This window comes from Pithys albifrons, chromosome 3 (genome assembly GCF_047495875.1).
Source record: "Pithys albifrons albifrons isolate INPA30051 chromosome 3, PitAlb_v1, whole genome shotgun sequence".
Lineage (NCBI taxonomy): Eukaryota > Metazoa > Chordata > Aves > Passeriformes > Thamnophilidae > Pithys > Pithys albifrons.
In genome coordinates, this window is record NC_092460.1 from 92,842,953 (window position 1) to 92,862,654 (window position 19,702).

Sequence of the window (19,702 nt, forward strand, 5' to 3'; positions counted from 1 at the left end):
GTCATCCAAACGAAACTTTTAAGAGCATGAAACACCTCATAAATCCTATTAGAACATAGGGATTAATTATTTTCACATACATAAAGGTTCAGAAAATACATCATTACTGAACAAATTTGCATTTCAGCATACTTCAAAGCGCTGTAAACTACAAGGTGTTTTTAAAGACTCATACTTTACAAAATCCATGCACTGATTCAAGACACAACAACAGAAGTTATGCAACTGGAAAACCAGTTACTAGTTAATGAAGTTACCTAATTAACCCTGCATTTCTTTGTACACTTCTGCTTGAAATATAAAGAGACACTTAAAAAATAGAAATCTTTAATATTTAAGATGCCAAGAAGGAGCCCCACAGTTAATAAAAGAAAATAGCATCATTTCAAATACAAACAACACTTCTTTCAGTACATACAGATGGGAGGTTGATTTATGAGGAAGAGAAAGTAGAATGTGTCATTTAGGTGACCAGATTCCAGACATATAGACCAGGTGTAAAATTCAACCCCTGAAACATAACATGAAATTCCAGTTGGATTTGGTCCTAATGATTCCTTTTCTCCAAAATAGTATCTATACCTTTCACTGTAGAACCTGGTAATATAACTTGAAGAAGTCAATTAACACCTGTCATGATGATGATCTGCTAAGACATGTATTTTGCAGAGACATTACAGTAATTCAAAAGCTGCACTTTATCTCTTTGGTCAAAATCATTGTCTGTGTGAAATTCACTGTTGTACTGTGACTAATGGCCAGTTTAGAGTTAGTATTCCTTTGAGTGGAAGTGATCAGGGTTTCCTCTGGACTCCATCACCTTCAAAAATGTCTGTAAATAGTGTTTATAGCAAAGTGCTTCACCTCACCTGCTGGCACATGTGTTCTGTGCCCTTCAGCATGGTATGAAAATAAGGGGAAGCATCAAGCAAAAAACATGCTGGAATACTTGCAGCATCCTGGGTTGTATTAGTTAACAACATCACTAGCAGGTCTAGGGAGGAGATTGTTCCCCTGTACTTGGTACTCCTGGGAGAGTGTTTCATCCAGAGTTCCCCAATAAAATATAGACATGGAAATACTGGAGTGAGTCCAGCAAAGGGTCATGAGGATGACTAAGAGACTGGAGTATCACTCATATTAGAGCTAAGAGAGCTGGAAATGGAATAAAGAAGACTGAAGAAGGCTCAGGAAGGACATCTCAATGTGTATGAGTGAAAATAAGATAAAGTCAGCTTTCTCAATGGTATCCAATGAATGGACAAAATTTAAAATGTATATAAATTCAAATAATATGCATTTAGTTTAATTTATTAATTTAAGTCCATTTGAATTCAATTCATCATTCAAATAAATATTAATTTAAGAAAATAATTTTAAAAAATAAGGAAGTTAGTCAAAGGTTGTGTAAAGAGGTTGTAAGTCTCAATGTCTGGAACCACTCAAACTGTAATTGGCCCTAAGAAACCTTCTTTAACTGACCCTGCTTTGGGTTGATCAAGATGATCCACTCTAATTTGTATGTGGAGGGAGCAGCACCCTGCCCAATACAAATACTAAAGACATACAGATAATTAAAACATCAAATATGTCTTCATTTCATCCTGGAAAGAAGAAGGAGATCTCAAATGTGCCTAAGCAACTCATCAGGGAAAGTGCATCATACCTCAGACCAACACCTGGAACAAGCAGATTCACACACACAAATGTATTAAAGCTCAACCTTTCTTGATCCTGGTTATCAATAGCATGTAGAAGAAAGGAAGGGGAGAGAAGGGTATGAATTTCACTGAAGCTTCTAATTATGTCTGTAACTAATTATAACACATTATGGATTCAAACATACCTTAGCTACACTGTGCCTTGGGCCTCCTGAAAACACATTGATCAGATTTGAACGGTGACAACACTAACACAATCCTTGCAGGTCTGAAGAAGAAGCTGCGCAGCTAAAGTATTTAAAAGAATCCCAAATAAAGTGAGAGATCATGTTTTGTTCAGGAAATCCTTCTGCTGATAAGTGATATAGAAGAAAAATGGCAGCGCTCTTTCCCTTTAGAGGTCTGGGCTAACAGTGTAATTGAGCCCCAGCTATACTGAGCAGATGACTTTAAAAATTCACTACGCAGCACAATACAAGTGTTTTTGGCTCAGACATGATTCAGGACAAAACAGGAATGCATTGTAGGTCAGCACAAAGGTGCACATACAGGAGTCCACGAAAGAGGTAGTTCTGTTTAACTTGTTCTGTAATGAGTACAAAGCCTACAGTTTCCCAGTCTTACAAATGTTGTTCCAGCACATTAACCCTTGGTCACCTCAGGCAGATACAAAACTGTGCTTTAAAAAAAAAAAAAAATCCTAACCAGAATTTTGTTTTATTCAGTTCCTGCCTTTCTATAATTAAAAGAAAATATTTTAAAAATGCAAATACTTTTAGAGATAGTGCTAAAACTTTAATCCAATGTGCAGTTCTGATTTTAAAAGAAAATAGAAAACAACTCTGTAACTAAACACTGAAAAACTGTAGCCAGAAGGTAGAACATGTTGAATCTTTACTGGTTTAGCCAATTTTCAGTGTAAAATTGACTTTTGAGCAAACAAAATCTTTAGTGCATATTTCAATACAAAAATATTAAAAAAATAAGTATTTCAAATATTCAGTCAAAAATAACAAGTATTTTTCCCATTGTAATTCAAAAGCAAGAAGACAGCACATGAAGTTGGGTATGTGTCCAGGCTGGTTTTGGTGTACTGTGTCAGAGTTTGGTGTTTCAGTGAAAATTCCCATTGAATTTCTGGGGGTAAATGATATTTATATGGATATTTAAGAGTTGGTTTATTGTTTTGAGGGAGCGTGGGGAATAGGCATATCTGACAGCTTTTCCAGGCAATAAAGACCTAATATCATGCTCTAAATGTACAAGAAGATAGTTACTATCTATTATCCTGAAGACAGTAGCTACGAGTAGGTCAGCATTCAGAAAGAAATACCATGTCCTTATGTTTTCATCTTATATACATGGGAAGACAGAAAACTTAGGATCAATTACAAAAGTGACACTTCAAAAGAATCCAGGTATTTGTATTGACAATTACTGATGTGAATCAGAGTTATGTCATTGTCTACAATGTCCTCCTGTATTTGCAAACGTTTGCAATAATGATAATGCCACTGTAAAACCAAACAAACAAACCAGAAAAAATATCTTCCTTATGCATATATCAGGAAAATGTTCAGAAATCTCAAAAAAAAATAAATAAATACATCTGTAGTCTTTAGCAGAATTATTCAGGAACCACTAGACACAACACCTTCTCAAAGAGGTAGCTACATGCATTAAAATAGTGTATTTAAGGACATGATTTCATATGTTCAATTTTCAATCTCTGTACATAACAACTGGACTATTTCCAATGTAATGGGTGTTTGCTAAGGAAAAAAAAAGGAAAGAAAATAAAAAAATAAAACCCAATAAAAAACAACACAAAAAGGTTACTAACCTAGAAATACTAAAACCAGAAGACCACCAGATGATCATTCAAATCTTGTCCTTAACCTAAGTTACCTCACAGTCCAAGTAATTTCATTAACCTCCAAAACACAGATGGAAGACTAATGCACCTCATCATTCTTCTCAGTGAATGTTCTGGTCAGATAGAGTCTACTGGTTCTTTTGGGGTTTTTTTAGTGATGCAGAAATATTTTTTTCACCCTGACTCATTAGCATTTTGTGCAAAATTCAGTCAGAATAGTTTAGCAGCAGTTAATCCCCTTCTTCAACATCAGTCTGTGACCTCCTAGAAGTTTCAAACACTGCTAGACAGCATCTCCAGCAGCTTACTGGCATGAATCTAATCGCCTTTCCTCAACCATATAATGGCTTGGGTTCCCCTCAGTCTCTGTCCTTACTCTTAGTAATACTGGAGAAATCAATTTAATATATAAATAACATTAAATCTAAAGCCAGGTTTGTTCTCATTCTGGTCCACTGAACTATATGCATTTTAGAAATATTAAAAATAACTACTGGCTACTATCTCTTTAAATAGCACATTCTTTCCATTACTCAGAGAGAAATATTACTGTGCACAATACAAACAGAAATCAAGAAAATGCCCTATCTTGCTCATTTCTTCTCCTTTACATCTTAAGGTTTAATGATTTTTACTGCTGCTCACATTTCATGCATGGAGTTAAAATTAATTGCAAAATGCCTTTGATTACACTTGTGCGACCCCATTAAGTTTAAAATCACTCCACAGTGGTGGCAAACAAGTGTATTTTAGAATCTCTTTGTGCAAAACGTTGACTTTTCTTTACTAACATACTGTCATGACATGACAAACATTTGGCTTTTTGTTGGTGAAAACATGACAAAATTTTCAGCATAAGCAGGAATTAGAACTTAACTGCTTCAACAACAGAAACAGCTTTGTGCTGCAAATGTTTAAATTGACAATATATGTAAGTTCATATTTCAGTATATATGTCTTTCTAAAAATTTATTAAATACTACAATAGCTGTCCTATTAAAATGACAATTATTCAGGATAAACTATCCTATTTTCAGATATACAAAATCCTCAGACATTTTTCAAAATGCCATTACAGTATTTGTTCCTTGAAAGAGAACTAGCTCTTCATATTCTTGGAATATTAAAAAACAAATGTCATGTTCCCCCCAAAGGTAATTATCAGAAGACCACAACTAGGTGAGAGTTCTTATTAAAATGTAAATACTTTATGTGTTTTTATGATCACATAAGTTATGGCAGTGTCTGCACATATCATTAATGTGATCAGATAGTAGTGATGTCTTACTAAGGTATCTCACCTGGTGTTATGGGTTTAGCCAAGTAGGCCAAAAAATTAGGCTTTAAAGTTCAGATTAGGCCTGAAATTGTCAGCTGACTTGAGCTGGGCTGAGCTAGCTAACAGCTGACTTCTTCTAGCCAATAATATTGTATTCCACACCATATTGCATCATCTCAAAGGGTGTAAAATCCAGTGTGTGGGAGTGGCTTAGTTAGTTCCATCATGGCTGCACTAAGAGGAAGACATCTAGAAGCTCCTCTACTATGCTAGGCCCTGCTTCTCTTGCCTCTGCTTGCATTTTGTTTGCATTCAGGGAAGTAGAAACATTTTTGTTGTTACTCTTTCTGTTTCTTGCTATGTGTCTCTCAGAGTACTTACAGATCTAGTGTAATAGACTTTGCTTTGTATTAATTGGGGAGTGGGAAGTTATGCCTTGTTATATATATGTAACTTGTGTAAGTGTGTGTTATATTGTAGTTCTCTCTTAGTTTTTTCTGTATAAATACATGTAATTAGTTTCAGCATAAACCTGGTTTTGAAGTTTCTTTTTTTTTTCCCTCTCCCTCTTCTCTTCCCTTGGCTGGTTGGGGGGGAGGAGGAACCCTTTTCACTCTGTCCTGGACAGTTGGCGTTTTGCCAGCTCAACCCAGGGCACCTGGGCACCAGAAAAAAAAAATCGAGGCACTTAATATCCATAAGATTTTATCTGTTTGTTTAAGAAAATCTGGAAGTGGGTCTTTGGGTTTTATATTGAAATTAAATTAATCTCAAACCAATCTTTAAAGTCTCTAAATGAAGATTTTGTTGTTTGTCAATAAAATATGAACAGAAAATTATTATTCTGTAATATAAAAGAAAAGCATGAAATATCTTTATCTCAATAAAATAAAGTCTCTTTAAATTACTATCATAAACTTGAGAAAAAATCAAACAATACCAAGTTCTTTCAGAAGAATTCTTCCTCATTTAATAATGGGACACCAACCAAATTTCTAATGAAGTAACAGAGAAGAAAATCACCTGGCTCAAGGCCAGGTCAGTAATTTTCCTGATAATCTGTTTTAGATTTGTGACCCCATCTTTAGCCTCTACAATATTATCTATAAACTATCTGCAGAAGCAAAAAGGAACGCATACAGAAGAATCAACACTGAAAGCTTTGCATTAATTGCTCACCTAAGCATTTTATCTTTTAAAGATTCAAAGCCATCTAAAGATGGAGTGAATGTATAGAAGTAAAGAAGTCATTATGTCTGAATTCCAAGAGGATGAAAAATAGCCAGCTAGACAGAAGCTGTGTGTGCCAGCAGCAGTGCTGCAGTAGACATCCCTTTGGATTTCAAACCATCAATAGCCATTATCCACATTAATAAAAGCTATCTGGCCTTATGTGGCTTTATGTCTACACCTCACTGGTTTCAACAGAGTTCTTCGTTCAGAGTGGTAATTTGGAAACTTTTAGAGACTAGAATAAAGAAAACAAACAGCAGGGAATTAATCATGGTAATAATGCTTCCAAAGGTCACACTATTACTCTGAGCAGTAATACCAATCTTCATTCCTCTCATTTAATTCCAGGGGGAAAAAATCACTAATTTTATGCTCATAAATACTGAAAAGGAAAAATAACTTTCAGTGCAATCTTGTAACTAATGTTTTGACTATGAATCATGGGAATCTAAGAAGACTTGTTTCAAGAAACACTGTCTCGAGATCATCACTTCAGAAGTGATCATAAAAACCTGACTGCCAAAAAATGAAATTGCATTAGTATTTAAGTTGCTCTGGACCAAGTAACCCTACTGAAATGCAGAATATCTGTTCAGAGAACCTTGTGAGAAAGTCAGGATATTTTCATTTCGCTCTATAGTGATGGAGAATTCAAACAAAACCATCACAGTACATCTATTAAATAGCTTATCTGGATGCAGTGACTCACTCTTGATTTCATTTCCTCTGTTGAAACTCAAGGAGTGGAAGCTCATGGGGTCTTGGAGGAAACTGGGAGACAAGAAGCTTGGCTGTAGATCCCAGTAACAGCCCTGAGCAGAGCGTGGGAATTCTGAAGTCACATATCTATTTGCAGTGTATTTTGCATATAATATTACTGGAAAACAAATAAACTTGGCAAACCACCACCACATCATACTTGATCATGAGCAGGTTTTGTTATTAGTACCTGTAGCTAATCTGTTTAATGCAAAGCAGTATTGCCTTTGAGTGAACTATCCTCAAAGACACAGTAAAATCAGCCCCCAAAGGTAGCTTCATCTCATGTTTGGACTGCAAAGGGTCTTAAACACTAGACAATGTTCAAAAGGAACAGCTCAAGACACATGCAAAAGACAGAAGTTCAGGCCCCTGGAAAATCGTCATATCAAAACTGGATTTTTTGCAGCGCAGCTTTAGCTGAGGCGTTCTAGAGTGACAGAAGCTCCTAACATAAGTATTGTGGACAAATTAAGTCTGTCTTTAAGCATTTAAATACTTCTGCAAATATGAATATTAGAAATCTAACTGTTGATGAAGCTTAAGGTCTTCTGGCTTACTTTATAAGTGAATTGAGGCATTATTTTTTTAAGTATTTTTCTGTGTTCAGTGTTAACTAAATTATCCATCAAAGGGCCATTCCATATTAGCCCTTCCATTCTATATATACATAATACATGTGCTTTACAAAAAAAGTGGAAGTCATTCTGCTATGCAAAATGTTTCTACTTGTTTTTTTTTCTATTATGCATATTGAATTAGTTTAACAGAAGAAGGATGCCTCATTTGGAGTTAAATTAATTTAATTCTGACAGTCAAGAAATACAGTGGGGGGTTTATCATTTAACATGCACTCTGTTTTTAATGCCAGATTTTATCTTTCAAAATAATAATTAGCAGTAGTTTTAACATTTTCCCAATTATAAAGAATTATCATTTAATAGATAAAATTTCTATAAATTTTAGGGAGTACATTGTGTTAGCCTATTATGCTCTGTTTTATTCAGCCACTCTTATTAAATAGCAATAACATTTACTTTCTCACAATCAAAATCTTAAAAGGATCTTTAAAGGGAGAGAGAAGAAACAGAGAAGATAAATTATGCAACTAAAAGTAGAGGTTGTTTTTCTCCTTGTATCTTTAGTGCAAATTCTTCTTCACTGTGTTTCCCAGACACCATCTGTTTCCAAAACAACTCATCACCAAACACAAGAGAGGAGATAGAAATTTCTAATACGAGTTAAACCTGCCAATTTCCAGAATGGTCTGAGCTTTTTCATATAGAAATACATGACAGTACAGAGTTGTTCATTAATTAAAGATAGGCAATGTGTGTCACCTCAGATGATGCACTACACCATTTTACAGATTTTCATTGGAATAATAGATGGATTATTACTTTATAATGCTGCTGCACATTTGCTGTAAGAAGTCCAAAGCACATTTAGGTATTGAATAGCAAGATTTGATTCACTCAGTACAGGTTTGGGAGCTCTTTTAATTATTTTTTTAAAACCTACTATTTAAGCATGAAAAATGGGTCACACTTGCTCAGGGCTTCACTCTATTTGTAATTGCTTATCAGTGAGATTTTTGAAAAAACAGAAACCAGTAAAATTATTACATCAGGGACTCACTCACCTGCACCAATACCCCTTTTTAGGAAGAGGTAGAAGAACCCAAGATGTATTCAGGTGTGTGACAACATGCCACAACAAGATTTCTCCCTTCATCTCCAGAGAGGTTTACATCAGTTCCAAAATGCAATTTACTGCTAATTCTAGAAGTTCTTACTGGAAGAGCAAGGTACCAATTTTTAACTTGGTTATAATGTTGAGTTTAATGTTAGCACTGTGCTTACATAAAAAATTAGTTTAACTTTTTGCTTTTCCCTCTCTCATGGTACGTGGGAACAAGAAAAAAACCCACAACATTTAGTTCAGTCTAATAAGTAACAGTGGGGAAACAAGTAATCAGAAAAACATGCAAATTCTTTTGGCGAATTATACACATATTTATAAGAAAAGATTATGATATAAGAATATAGATTGGACAGGAACCATCAAGCTTTATAGATTCCTGCCATCATATCCACTCATGTCAAACAATTTCATACAAACTATATTTCCTGCAAGAAATATATTAAGAAATATCACTCTGAAATTGTTTATATTATCTATTCTGATTACGCTGTTTTCAAACAAAAAGTCTTTAGCAAGTCAGAGATATGATGTCTTTTCTGGCCTTCCCCAACCTCCCTGTTCTTCTCCATCATTCAAAACAATTCTTTCCTTTCTGTAGCCTGGATAATTTATTTCACACATGAAACATTCTTAACTTTAGAGTGCATTTCAAGATAATATTATAGCTATCAGTAGACTAAAAAGTGCTTCTGTTATTCCCTTGGCAGTTCTATTAGATTAAATCCATTAGCACACTCACATATACACACATCACATTTTCAACTCTGTTAGCAACGTGTGACTTTATTAAGATGCTATCTTTTCATGTAGCCCATACAGATTCTAAAAATCTGGATAGCTTTTTTTTTTCCTTAGCTTAGCTTTTAAATCTTTTTTTTTATTTTATTGTTGCATTAATTTATCACAGGTTCTATATTCCTGACCCTGTTACCTCAACATACTTAATTACATTATAGGCGACCATCTCCTCTCGTTCAATATTCTGAACAGCTTCACTGAGTTTTAAATGCACAAAATGGTCGTTGCCACACATTTCATTTCTGGCTTCAGTAGTTGTGATCTTGTGCTTTGTTGCTAAAAATAGAGCTGCTTCCAACTACCTGAGCTGGAAAGCTAATTACAGAGCCGGTAAACAGTGCTCCTCCCCATTGAGTAAATGGCAGAATAAGGAGTCTGCTAATGCACTAGGGCTCCCATGGTCCTGTGGGTCTTTGAAATCTATCAAGTGTCATTTATTTAATCATTTGTGGCTGTTTGCATCACGGATAAATTACCATCTAAGTAAATAACTGTTTGACTGTTGGATCAACAAATCACGGAGAAAAAGAACAATCAGACCAATCTAGGAAAAAGTATTCTAGCCTAATTCTCTGCTTGCACTAATCAAAAACAATTTCACTGGAGTAAACAGCATATTGTTGATTTTGATCAGGTAAGAACCTAGTTCTTATTTCTTGCAGTGGAGGAGTTATTAGAGGACAGACTGCAGCAGCTTAAAGACTCTTTTGAAAGTTATTTCTGTCATGTACAGGCAAGAGAAAACAACTGCCACTGTAAGAAAGCACTCTCTTCCCTTAAAAATACTCTCAGCCATGTCTGCAGTACAGTAGCGCATTATCTGGAAGAAATTCCCTGCTGAGAGATCTGAAGGTAGAAGTGCCCATGGGATTTAGATGCTCCCCTGCATTCTGTAACAAAATGCTGGTTTCCCTGTTGCATGGAACTGATCTATACCATGTAGCCCAATAAAAGTTTTGTTAGCAACACTGGTTCAGCCACCACTCAGTCAGTAAAAGTCAACTCATTTTCATCCTTTAGAGAGGCAACAACATTTAGATAATACATAAAAAACTGTTAAAATAACTGATACAACTGCAGTCCCAAACTAAAACTGAGATATCCATTATGTTTGATCATTCAAAAACCCTTCTGGAGACAAGAGGGCATGTAGCTTCTAGAATTGCACTTTTTCTTAGAATGTAGAATATAGGAATAAAAGAATTAGGTAGAAAAACACCAGACAGACCAATTTTAAATAGGCTCTCTATTTCTCCTTCCTAACCTTCAAAGAAATAAAGAGACAAGTAAATAAACCCTTCAAGTCTGTATTTAACAGATTAGAAGAACTTGGTGGAGGAAAGGAGTATGCAAGTGAACATAAACTGTTGGCTCATAATCATGTTTCTGTGAAGTTAGAGGTATATACAGTGCATGCAGGGACAGAACTGCTATTTGAGGGTAAGTACATTATTTACACAGCTCATTTGGGAGAAGAAAGGCTAAGCTGCCTCTTCTGTCTCCAGTCTTTATGAAAAGGAAAGTTGGGATGTCCTCAGCCAAGTAAACCACCTCCTGTTGTAAATGAAAAGTAGGTTGCCAGTTCTTAGCAAAACTGATTGGAAAAAAGAAGACAAGATAGAAAATGTGGACAGAGGTGGAAATGCATAGTATAAAGAAGAAAATGCAAGCAGAGCCAAAAAAGAGACAAAAAAAGGCACAAGGAAGTCAGACTAAAGGAAATCCATTGTATTTCAAGTTCTGCATATATGAAGGACTGGAAACAGAGAGAATCTACTAGTAGTAACAGTGATGAAAAAAAAAAAACCCACAAAAACGAGTACCAGCCTTCTCATCTTAAAACAGAAGAAATCCAGGGATCATGTCTGCACACCACAGAACAGACCCACACCATCCCACCTAAGTCAACTCTGAAGAAGTTGTCATGCACCAGGACTCTCACAGTTGCCATTTGAGGACAGCGTTTCACCAGAACTGACGCATCTTGTTTCCATGGCACTAAGTGTATGCATACTAGAGTGCCTCTGAAGAAATTCATATGCATTTTTCAAATTTAAACCTCTGTGTGTGTGTGTTTGTATACACACAGTTGGACTATGATGAGTGTTTGATGGTATTCAGTGCATAAAAAAAACATTAAAAATCAATTGAATCCCAGCTTTCAATCACTGATCAATCTTCCTGTGTTTTCAGACCTAAATGATCACAAAGACATTAGGCAACATATTCATATGTTTGATAAGATGTGCTCATTATAGCAGGACAAAGGCCTTTCAAATGATAGTATATTTCAGACAATAATTCACAAAAAAGGCATATGCAAACAACATAAGGAATATTTTCCCTGAAACTTGATACTTCTTCCAATATTTATTCTCACTTTAAGGCAGAGATGTTATAAACCTTAACTCTTGGAGTGATTTGTCATTTATTCATTCATATTTCAAAGACAGAACACTAACAGTCGTTGTCCTCATGTGCCGCACAGACCAACTTACACATTTAAATTACCAACAAGCATTTTTAGGTTTGTTTATGTTGAATTAAACTTGCCAAATTGATAGGGCAAGTAAGATGTGCATCCACCTTTCCATTAAGCCAGTATAAAGATTACAATCCCCTTGTCAAAAAAATTTTGAGGAGTAAAGAAGAGGATAAAGATATAGAATATGAGGAACCTGTTGACAATAAGTTGTGTAATTATTTCATATATAAGTTGCTGTCTCAGGAAATCATGGAAGAAGCACTTTCAAATTCACATTCCTTAATGAGTGAAGTAACTTTGTGAACCTTGCATTGTTGCACCAAAAAATTGTACCTTTCACCAGACAGGTATCACTCAAACTTCAACCTTCCGGTATCAGAGGCACTGATTAAAGAAGCACATATTAACAGACAAAAGTGAAGCACATGAAAAGAACTTTATCCCATAACAGACTGAAAATGCAGTACTTTACTGTGTCACAGTAGCATCACTTTCAAAAGAGTTCATATTCATATGTGCTTACGTCTCAAAACCCTAGCGACCACCTATGCCAGACTGCCTTATTATGCCAAAAAATTCATTAGAAGTACTATCTGACAACTGACCAAGTTTCATACAACACAGATACTTTATTTCTTGACAATTCACAGCTAAAATCAGCTACAGACTGGTCTCCACAGCACAGGGAGCCTGCAGGTAGGAACACAGGGTAAATACCGACTCCATTGCCTTACCTCAGCTATGTGCGGCATTGGGTTAAATCCACAGAGGTTGCAGACAACTTTCTTGCACTCCGTACAGGTATTAAAGTTGGGAGGATCCTTAGAACCAATATTTAGTCCAGTTTTACAAAGGGGACAAGACGCTTCAGGCTGGCTGGCTTTCTCTGGTTCCGACAGCCCAGCAGGTTTCTTAGCTTCAGCAGCCTGAGGCTTGCTATCTTTAGCCAAACCAGGTTTCTTTTCTAAATCAGATCCTTTAGTTGATAAAACACTATCCATTTTTGATGGTTCTGATTTTTCAGTTGTAAGAGGTTTTGCTTCTTTCTTTACAGGAACAGCTTTTGGAAGAGGTTGAGCCTGACCAGCCTCTTTGGGGGCTGCCTGAGAGGCTGGGGGCTGTGATGGAGGCTGGGGCTGCTTTGCCACAGGTGTAGGCGGAGGTGGGGCTGATGTCTGAGACCCTGGCTGACCTGCTGTGGAGATTAAATTTGAGGCCTGACTGAAGATTGAAGCTCCAAATCCAAAGAGTTTCCCAGTAACTGTTTCTTGTGGTGTTGTGGGCTGAGGCTTAGGGGCATCAGTGATGCCTCCCAGATTAAGGCTGAAACGCCTTGACTGTTCAGGAGTTTTCTGAGGTGGCTGGGGTTGAGGTGCCAGCTGTGCTGGCACTGTCTTGGGTCCTGCCCCTGCTTGTGGGCCCTTGGGAGCTGGTTTGGTATCAGGCTTTGGGGCTGGTTTGGTTGGTAACTTTTTAGGATCATCTTTTGTTTGTGTTGGCTCAACAGGCTTTTGAGTTTTAGCATCTGGTCTGGCCCCAGGCTGAGACGCAAGCTTGGGATCTGATTTCTGCCGAGATACTTGTGAAACAGGTTTGGAATCTTGTCTATCCCCAGCTGGATGTGTGTCCTGTGATGGCTTGGCAGGCTCTGGCTTTGGAGACTCTGTCGCTTTCTGTTGAGCTGGAGGCAGTTTGGGACCTGCTAAGTCCTCTTTCTGCTCTGGTGCTGCAGAGGCAGGCACAGTGTCCACTGCAGGCTTCTGTGCACTGGGTTGTTTTTGCTTATCTTCAGCCTGTGGTGGCTTGACCTGATCAGGCTTTGGAGGAGCATCTATTTGCTGGGGTGTCCCAGTAGGCTCTGCACGGGGATGTTTCGATTTTACAGGGGGAGACCCAGGCAAGGATGGTTGCTTTTTCTGTGGCTGGTTTTTTTTTGATTCTGCTGTCTGTGAAGGATCAGGTTTTGGAGAAACATCTTTCTTTTGAACTGGCTGTGGCTGGGGAGGTGGTTTAGCTGTTGAAGGTGGAATGGGTGTCTTCTGTTTTGGTGGAGCTGGCTGTGGCCCAGGACCATGACCTGGTGCTAGGTCACCTCCTAATGCTCTTTGCATCTGGCAGTTTAAACAGAGCCATTCACTAATCTGAAAAAAAATAAATAAAGATATTATAATTAAGATAAGACAAAGTTAATAAAATTAACATAATAAAAGGCTATTCCAATGTATGGCTTCTTGCAGTATTTCAGACTTCTGTGTAAAAAGGGAGAAATATTATCACTAATAAAGTTTGCAGTTAACATGCCCAACTGATTATTTTCATTCTTCTCCACATTCCAGTGAGTCAAGCTATTACTGAGGCCATGATTCCAATGGCTTCCCATTCAGTTTACACACAGCTGAAGACTGAAGGCAAAATGAAAAAATGCATTTGAATTTCATGGGACCCAGCAGTGATTCATTTACAGCAATAATTTGCCAGAATAATGACAAATACTACTAAAATAGTTTCACACATCAAGTCTGCTGACAGAAAACAATAATCAGAATTAAAACACAGTAAATGCATAATTATCTTTAAGCATACATCTATTGAACTCGGCTTATGAACAGACTATGCTTTTGGTAATGGTTTAAATTACAGAGTGCAGGTATTGCCAGTAATATGTATCCAATGAATTAGGCACAGAGGTGTGTTAATGGGCATCATGTATTACACATATTTATGCTTTACCATCAATTTCAAAAGGCAAGTCTTCACCTGGAATCAGTGATGAGCTTTGCCTAAGCTCTGGTGGTATTTCAAGAGCCATAATTAGGTTTCCCAAAACATCTTTTTTATTTGAAAAAGTTTCTAGGGTAATCACTGTACCTCTGTATACAATGGACTCCTCTTTTCAAACAAAGGAGAAGGAATAAGGCAAATAATGTATTTACCCATGTTTCTCATCAATTATAGTACCATTCAACTTCAAAACATTTTTTCTCCTTCCCAAGCAGTATTACATGAGAGAGAAACCATATTTTCTAATAAGACAGAAAACTCCAGCTTCACAGTCTGATGAAGGATCAAATTGGCTAAAACAAAGTGTGGTCACATGTTATTTTCCACATTTTCTGCCATTAGCAGAAACATTATAGGCAGCAAAAATGTCAATCAATATGAGTCTACACCTGCTAGTAGATATTTAGGCAGGTCACCTGTAGCTCTTCTCCTATTATTTGGTCTGTGTGTGAAACACAGGGGGTAGCAGTTACAGCATTTGCACACACCACTGCAACAGAGGGAACTACAATTAGAAGAATGTAGAATATAAGTCTCTTTGCCCTTAAGGGTGAAGATTTCTAGATGCTATTTCTCACTCAGATCTTGATGATCTTAGAGGTCTTTTAGAAAATAACTGATTCTGTGAATCTCTACTATACACCTTGGGACAAATCTGGAGGTACTACTTGCAATCAAAGATTTTGTCTGCATAGTATCAGAGCTCACTGGAAGGAAAGAGTTCTGATGTCATGGACTTGGGCAATGAATCCATTATGTTGGAGTGCTTTGCCAGCCTTGTATTTTTTCAGCAGCAGAATTTAAAAGAGAACAGTTGGATGCACCTCCCTAAAATTCAGTTATTTCAATTATTTTGATAAACATGGTATATATAGACACTTTGGAATATAAACTCACTATTACTAACAGCTTCACAAAGAGATGACAAATTTTGGCCCCAGCTGTAAGTTCACGGTAATCAAGTTACCACTAATAACAAGGCTGCTTTATCTTCCATTTCCTATGCAATTCTTTCAGATTGTGAGTAAATCAGATAATTGTTTAAACAACCCATATAGCAAATGACTGTTAAAAAGTGAAAACAACTGAAACAAAACTGGCACGTGTTTAAGTTCTGCTCTGAATTGTGAAAGGAATTAAGTTCAGACCTGCACAGAGAACCTGAGCAAGGATTACATTTGGCTTAACTTCCATTTTGTTTTATTTGTGATCTGTTCCCCCACCTGATTTTAGATAATAGTGATATAATTTAATTAGATACATACTAATACAATTTCTAGATGAATTCTTAAGGGCTTTCTTGGGGATTTAAGTGTAATCAAAAACCAGGCTGCCACAGATGTGGTGGAGTAAATAAGATTTCTTATATCAGGGATGTGGGCTCCCTTCTACAGTGGAGTAAAACAGGAACCTGTGAGGAGCTTTCTAATGGACCTAAGCAAGGAATGGCTTTTCCCCTCATCCACAGAACTTTTATAGACATTTGGACAATGCACTTTTGAACATGATCCACTGCTCTTGCTTCTTGTTGATGTGAAACCATGGCAGTAACAGATGCCTACCTGCTCTCAGCTTCCAAGAAATCTAAATTTACGTCACTACACCACCTTCAAGCCCTCAAACAAAGTAGCTGTAGGGTTGAGTGGGGCTACTAAATGTTGGAATGATCATTATGTTTAAGGCATCCAGATTCTAATTTCAATTATAAGCATTTGAGTTTGTCTTCAACATGTAGGTGGTCTAGTTTGACTCTGCTACCTAACTGAAATATAAACAAAAGTTAATTCTATGCTACAGCTTTCAATACAATCTTGTGCAGAAGAATAAACCTTAACACTCAATGACTATTTTTGTCTTATATTTATTAAAAAAAAAAATATATATATATACACATGTGCATCCTTGGTATGAAACTGACATATTTAAAACTAAAAATTAATTTGCTACTACTACAGGTGAACTTCAAAATGGAAAATGTAGGAAGTTTCATTTCACTGTATTTTTGTGCTTTAAACATAAAATTCCTCACATAAGTTTTAGTGGGAGGACTTAAGTGCCAAAACCCTCAAGTCATTATAGCTCACACACAGCATCTTCAAACAAATACAAAACTGCACAAACTATAGTCCTGTCATTGGAACTGCAGGAGTTCAAAATGAAGTGTGCTACATGATACAGTTCTATCAAACACTCTCCTGTTCATTCTACTGCAATTACAGAGATTTTCCATAAGTTTTAACAGGGGCGGCCAAATACAGATGCTCTTACACATTATTTCACATGAAGTAAAACTTCCTGCAGCTGTAGATACCTAACATACAAATATTTCTCTAGCCCAAAAGGTGTCCCTGGGCAGCAGTTCTGCAACTTTCTAGTTTTTTTCCCCACATTACTCATATCTTTACTTAGAATTAAAAGGCAAAAGTTTCCAGAGCAACTCATGAGTTTTTGCAGCTCCTGTTTACTTGTAAAGGAGATTCTTTGATGCTGAGGAAGACAAGCTGTATATTTTTACACTGATATACAGGGGTGGAAGCTGGATCTTATTTCTAGAAGAAATCTGTGTGATTTTCTTCATCCCAAGACCCATGCCATTAAGTGCTGTGACTGGGACTCTAAATCTGAGCGATTTCATGCAGCACTTTTGTTCAGATTTCAGCTACTGAAAAAACAAAGTTGACGCTTCACTTTCTAACTGATGTAGAAACTATATGCCCCCATAACAACAAACAAGTAATTAAAATGTATTTTATGTATTCATTAGCCATAGCATTTACTCTCCTAGCTGGGAGCACCAAATGAATTTATTCAGTGTTTTAGCAACAACATCAATGGAGAATCACTTTGAAGAAAATTATAACACCACATTCCATAGATTATGAATGCACAAAGAAAGGCAAGCTAATAGTTGACACGAGCTACAGTTCCATTCTTCTCCCTATCCCAAACAAAGCCAACACAACTGAAAGCAATCCAGTGCCTATTCCTTTCTTCAAAAGGGTCCAGATTTGTTCTAATTACACAGACCCGTGAAAGGCAATAGGGAAGCTGTCAGAAAGTGAGTGCATTGACTAGCATGCTCCATTTCTATTCCTACAGATGATCTAGGGGAGGAAGAGATTCCAGCTTGATTCTAAGATTCCAGATGTACATGAGAAATAAATTTTGACTTGCAGATTGAACACATTTCATATAAAAATTACAGGCATGCAATATGAATGTAGCTCTCAGAAGCCATTTTAAGTCCTTTTGCAGAACAGAGCCTCAGTCTAAGGGAATGGGTCTCATTCTTATTTAGACCAGTCATTTGGTGCTATAAAAAGATTCTTAAATATATGCATAAAATGTTAACATCCCTTTACATCACTACAGAAATGTAAAGATTTATAAAGCCTTTATGATGCCACAGATATGTAAATGGACTTTGCTGACATTGCACAGCTTCAAAGCTGTATCAACAAAATCAGTTTCTAGTCTGAAAACACAGCAGCTTATTTGGTTCCTGACAATTTCAGAGAGTAGTGAGGAATCCAGAATTGGCTCTTAATAGATTTTGCCAAGCTGATGGGAGAAACATGAAAAATAATGAGCTTGAGAACATAATTTTATGTGGCTTTGTGCCGGGTGATAAAATACTATAAGAAACAAGAAACTAGACCATAAGATCCTGTTCTGAATAAAAAAAGCAAAAAACAAAAACCAAAAACCAAAAACAAAAAACAAACCAACAAAAAACAACAAACAAACAAAAAAACCCCAAAACAAACAAACAAAAAAAACCAAAAAAACCCCAACTATCACAAACTAAATTAGTATGTCAACATAGAAAAGAAAAAGATCTTTAAACAAGTCTGGGCAATCCTAGAGACAAAGTTTTCCTTCCACACTACCATGCCATGAATAACATCTCAGCCATTCAAAGCAATTACACAGAAACAAACATTTAATTTTTGTACACAGTATGCAACTGATCCTCATTTGTGCCAAATAGATCATTGCTACAAAATACATATTTACCTTCCCTTCAGATATCAGATGAGTTTATCAGGGAACACTGACTCAAGATGCTCACAAACATGACACTAGGTCCTAGTCAGCAGCACAGCCTCCAGGTATCCATTCCACAAACCACGGCAATGGTTACAAGCACTGTAGCTTGGTGCTCAGCAATTGTTGGAGCAAACTTTTTAAATAGACATATGAAAAAACCTATTCTTAAATGTTACTTAGCTGTTCTATAACTACTAAACTCTACTGGATTAATTGTGTTATGTAGTTATCACAACCTTATAACACACTGCACTACTCTGCTTAAATTAAAAATACTAATAGCTACAGTTTGCATATGAACTATGAATGTTTGGGGAACTATTATTTTATAGCTTATATAATTAGAATCATAAAGAAAAATAGTGAACATAATCTTGTGACTTTTTCTTGTTGTTTTTTTGAATGTCAGTATCTCAGAATATCTAAAAGTTAGTCTTTATAGCCAAGGCTGTGATTAAGCTGCCTCATGCACAGGAAAAAGCCTTTTAAAGATGGCTCAGTGCACTGCATCATGCAGCACTGCAACAAATACTTATTGCTTTCATTAACTTCATCAAGATTAAATATACCAGAAACACATAAATCTTTAACAAAAAATTTCCCTGCAAATGAAGAGAGTAGAAAGGAAAAGGTTAACAAAGTTCATCGGTGCTGCACAGAGCGCATCTGAGTGAATATTGCCGGGATCTCAGAAGGGATTAAGCTGTCTGGTCGGAGCAGGGCTGGGCCACGCTGCCTGCCTGGTGACTACCCAGCAAACAGCATCTCCACATCACATGGCCTCACATAGTAGTAAATTACAGTTGCCAAGCAACAGCAATACTGGCACAGATGGCTGACTGCAGTTGACATCTTTAGCTATGCAGATTAATTTATTATTTACTCGTGTTAAAAACTGGACAGGACAGTTTTCTGGACTAATGAGAAAACACTCCAACATATTGTAGAATATTGCCCAATTAAAATATTGAGAAACTATTCTACATGCAGAGGGGTTTTGCCTTTTTCTATATTCTGCCCTTTTCATAAAAGGGAAAATAAAATTTAAAAACACAAACAAACAAAATCCAAGCAAA

General features: G+C 36.5%; 1 protein-coding gene across 13 annotated transcripts in view; it reads right to left on the reverse strand.

The window, feature by feature from the left end:
• PCLO (piccolo presynaptic cytomatrix protein) overlaps window positions 1-19,702 on the reverse strand; it is a 341,027-nt gene that overhangs the window by 308,405 nt on the left and 12,920 nt on the right. For all 13 annotated transcript variants that reach the window (XM_071552738.1, XM_071552733.1, XM_071552734.1 and 10 more), the window contains exon 3: window positions 12,530-13,936. In XM_071552738.1, coding sequence (XP_071408839.1) covers window positions 12,530-13,936 — 1,407 coding nt within the window. The remainder of the gene's footprint in view (window positions 1-12,529; window positions 13,937-19,702) is intronic.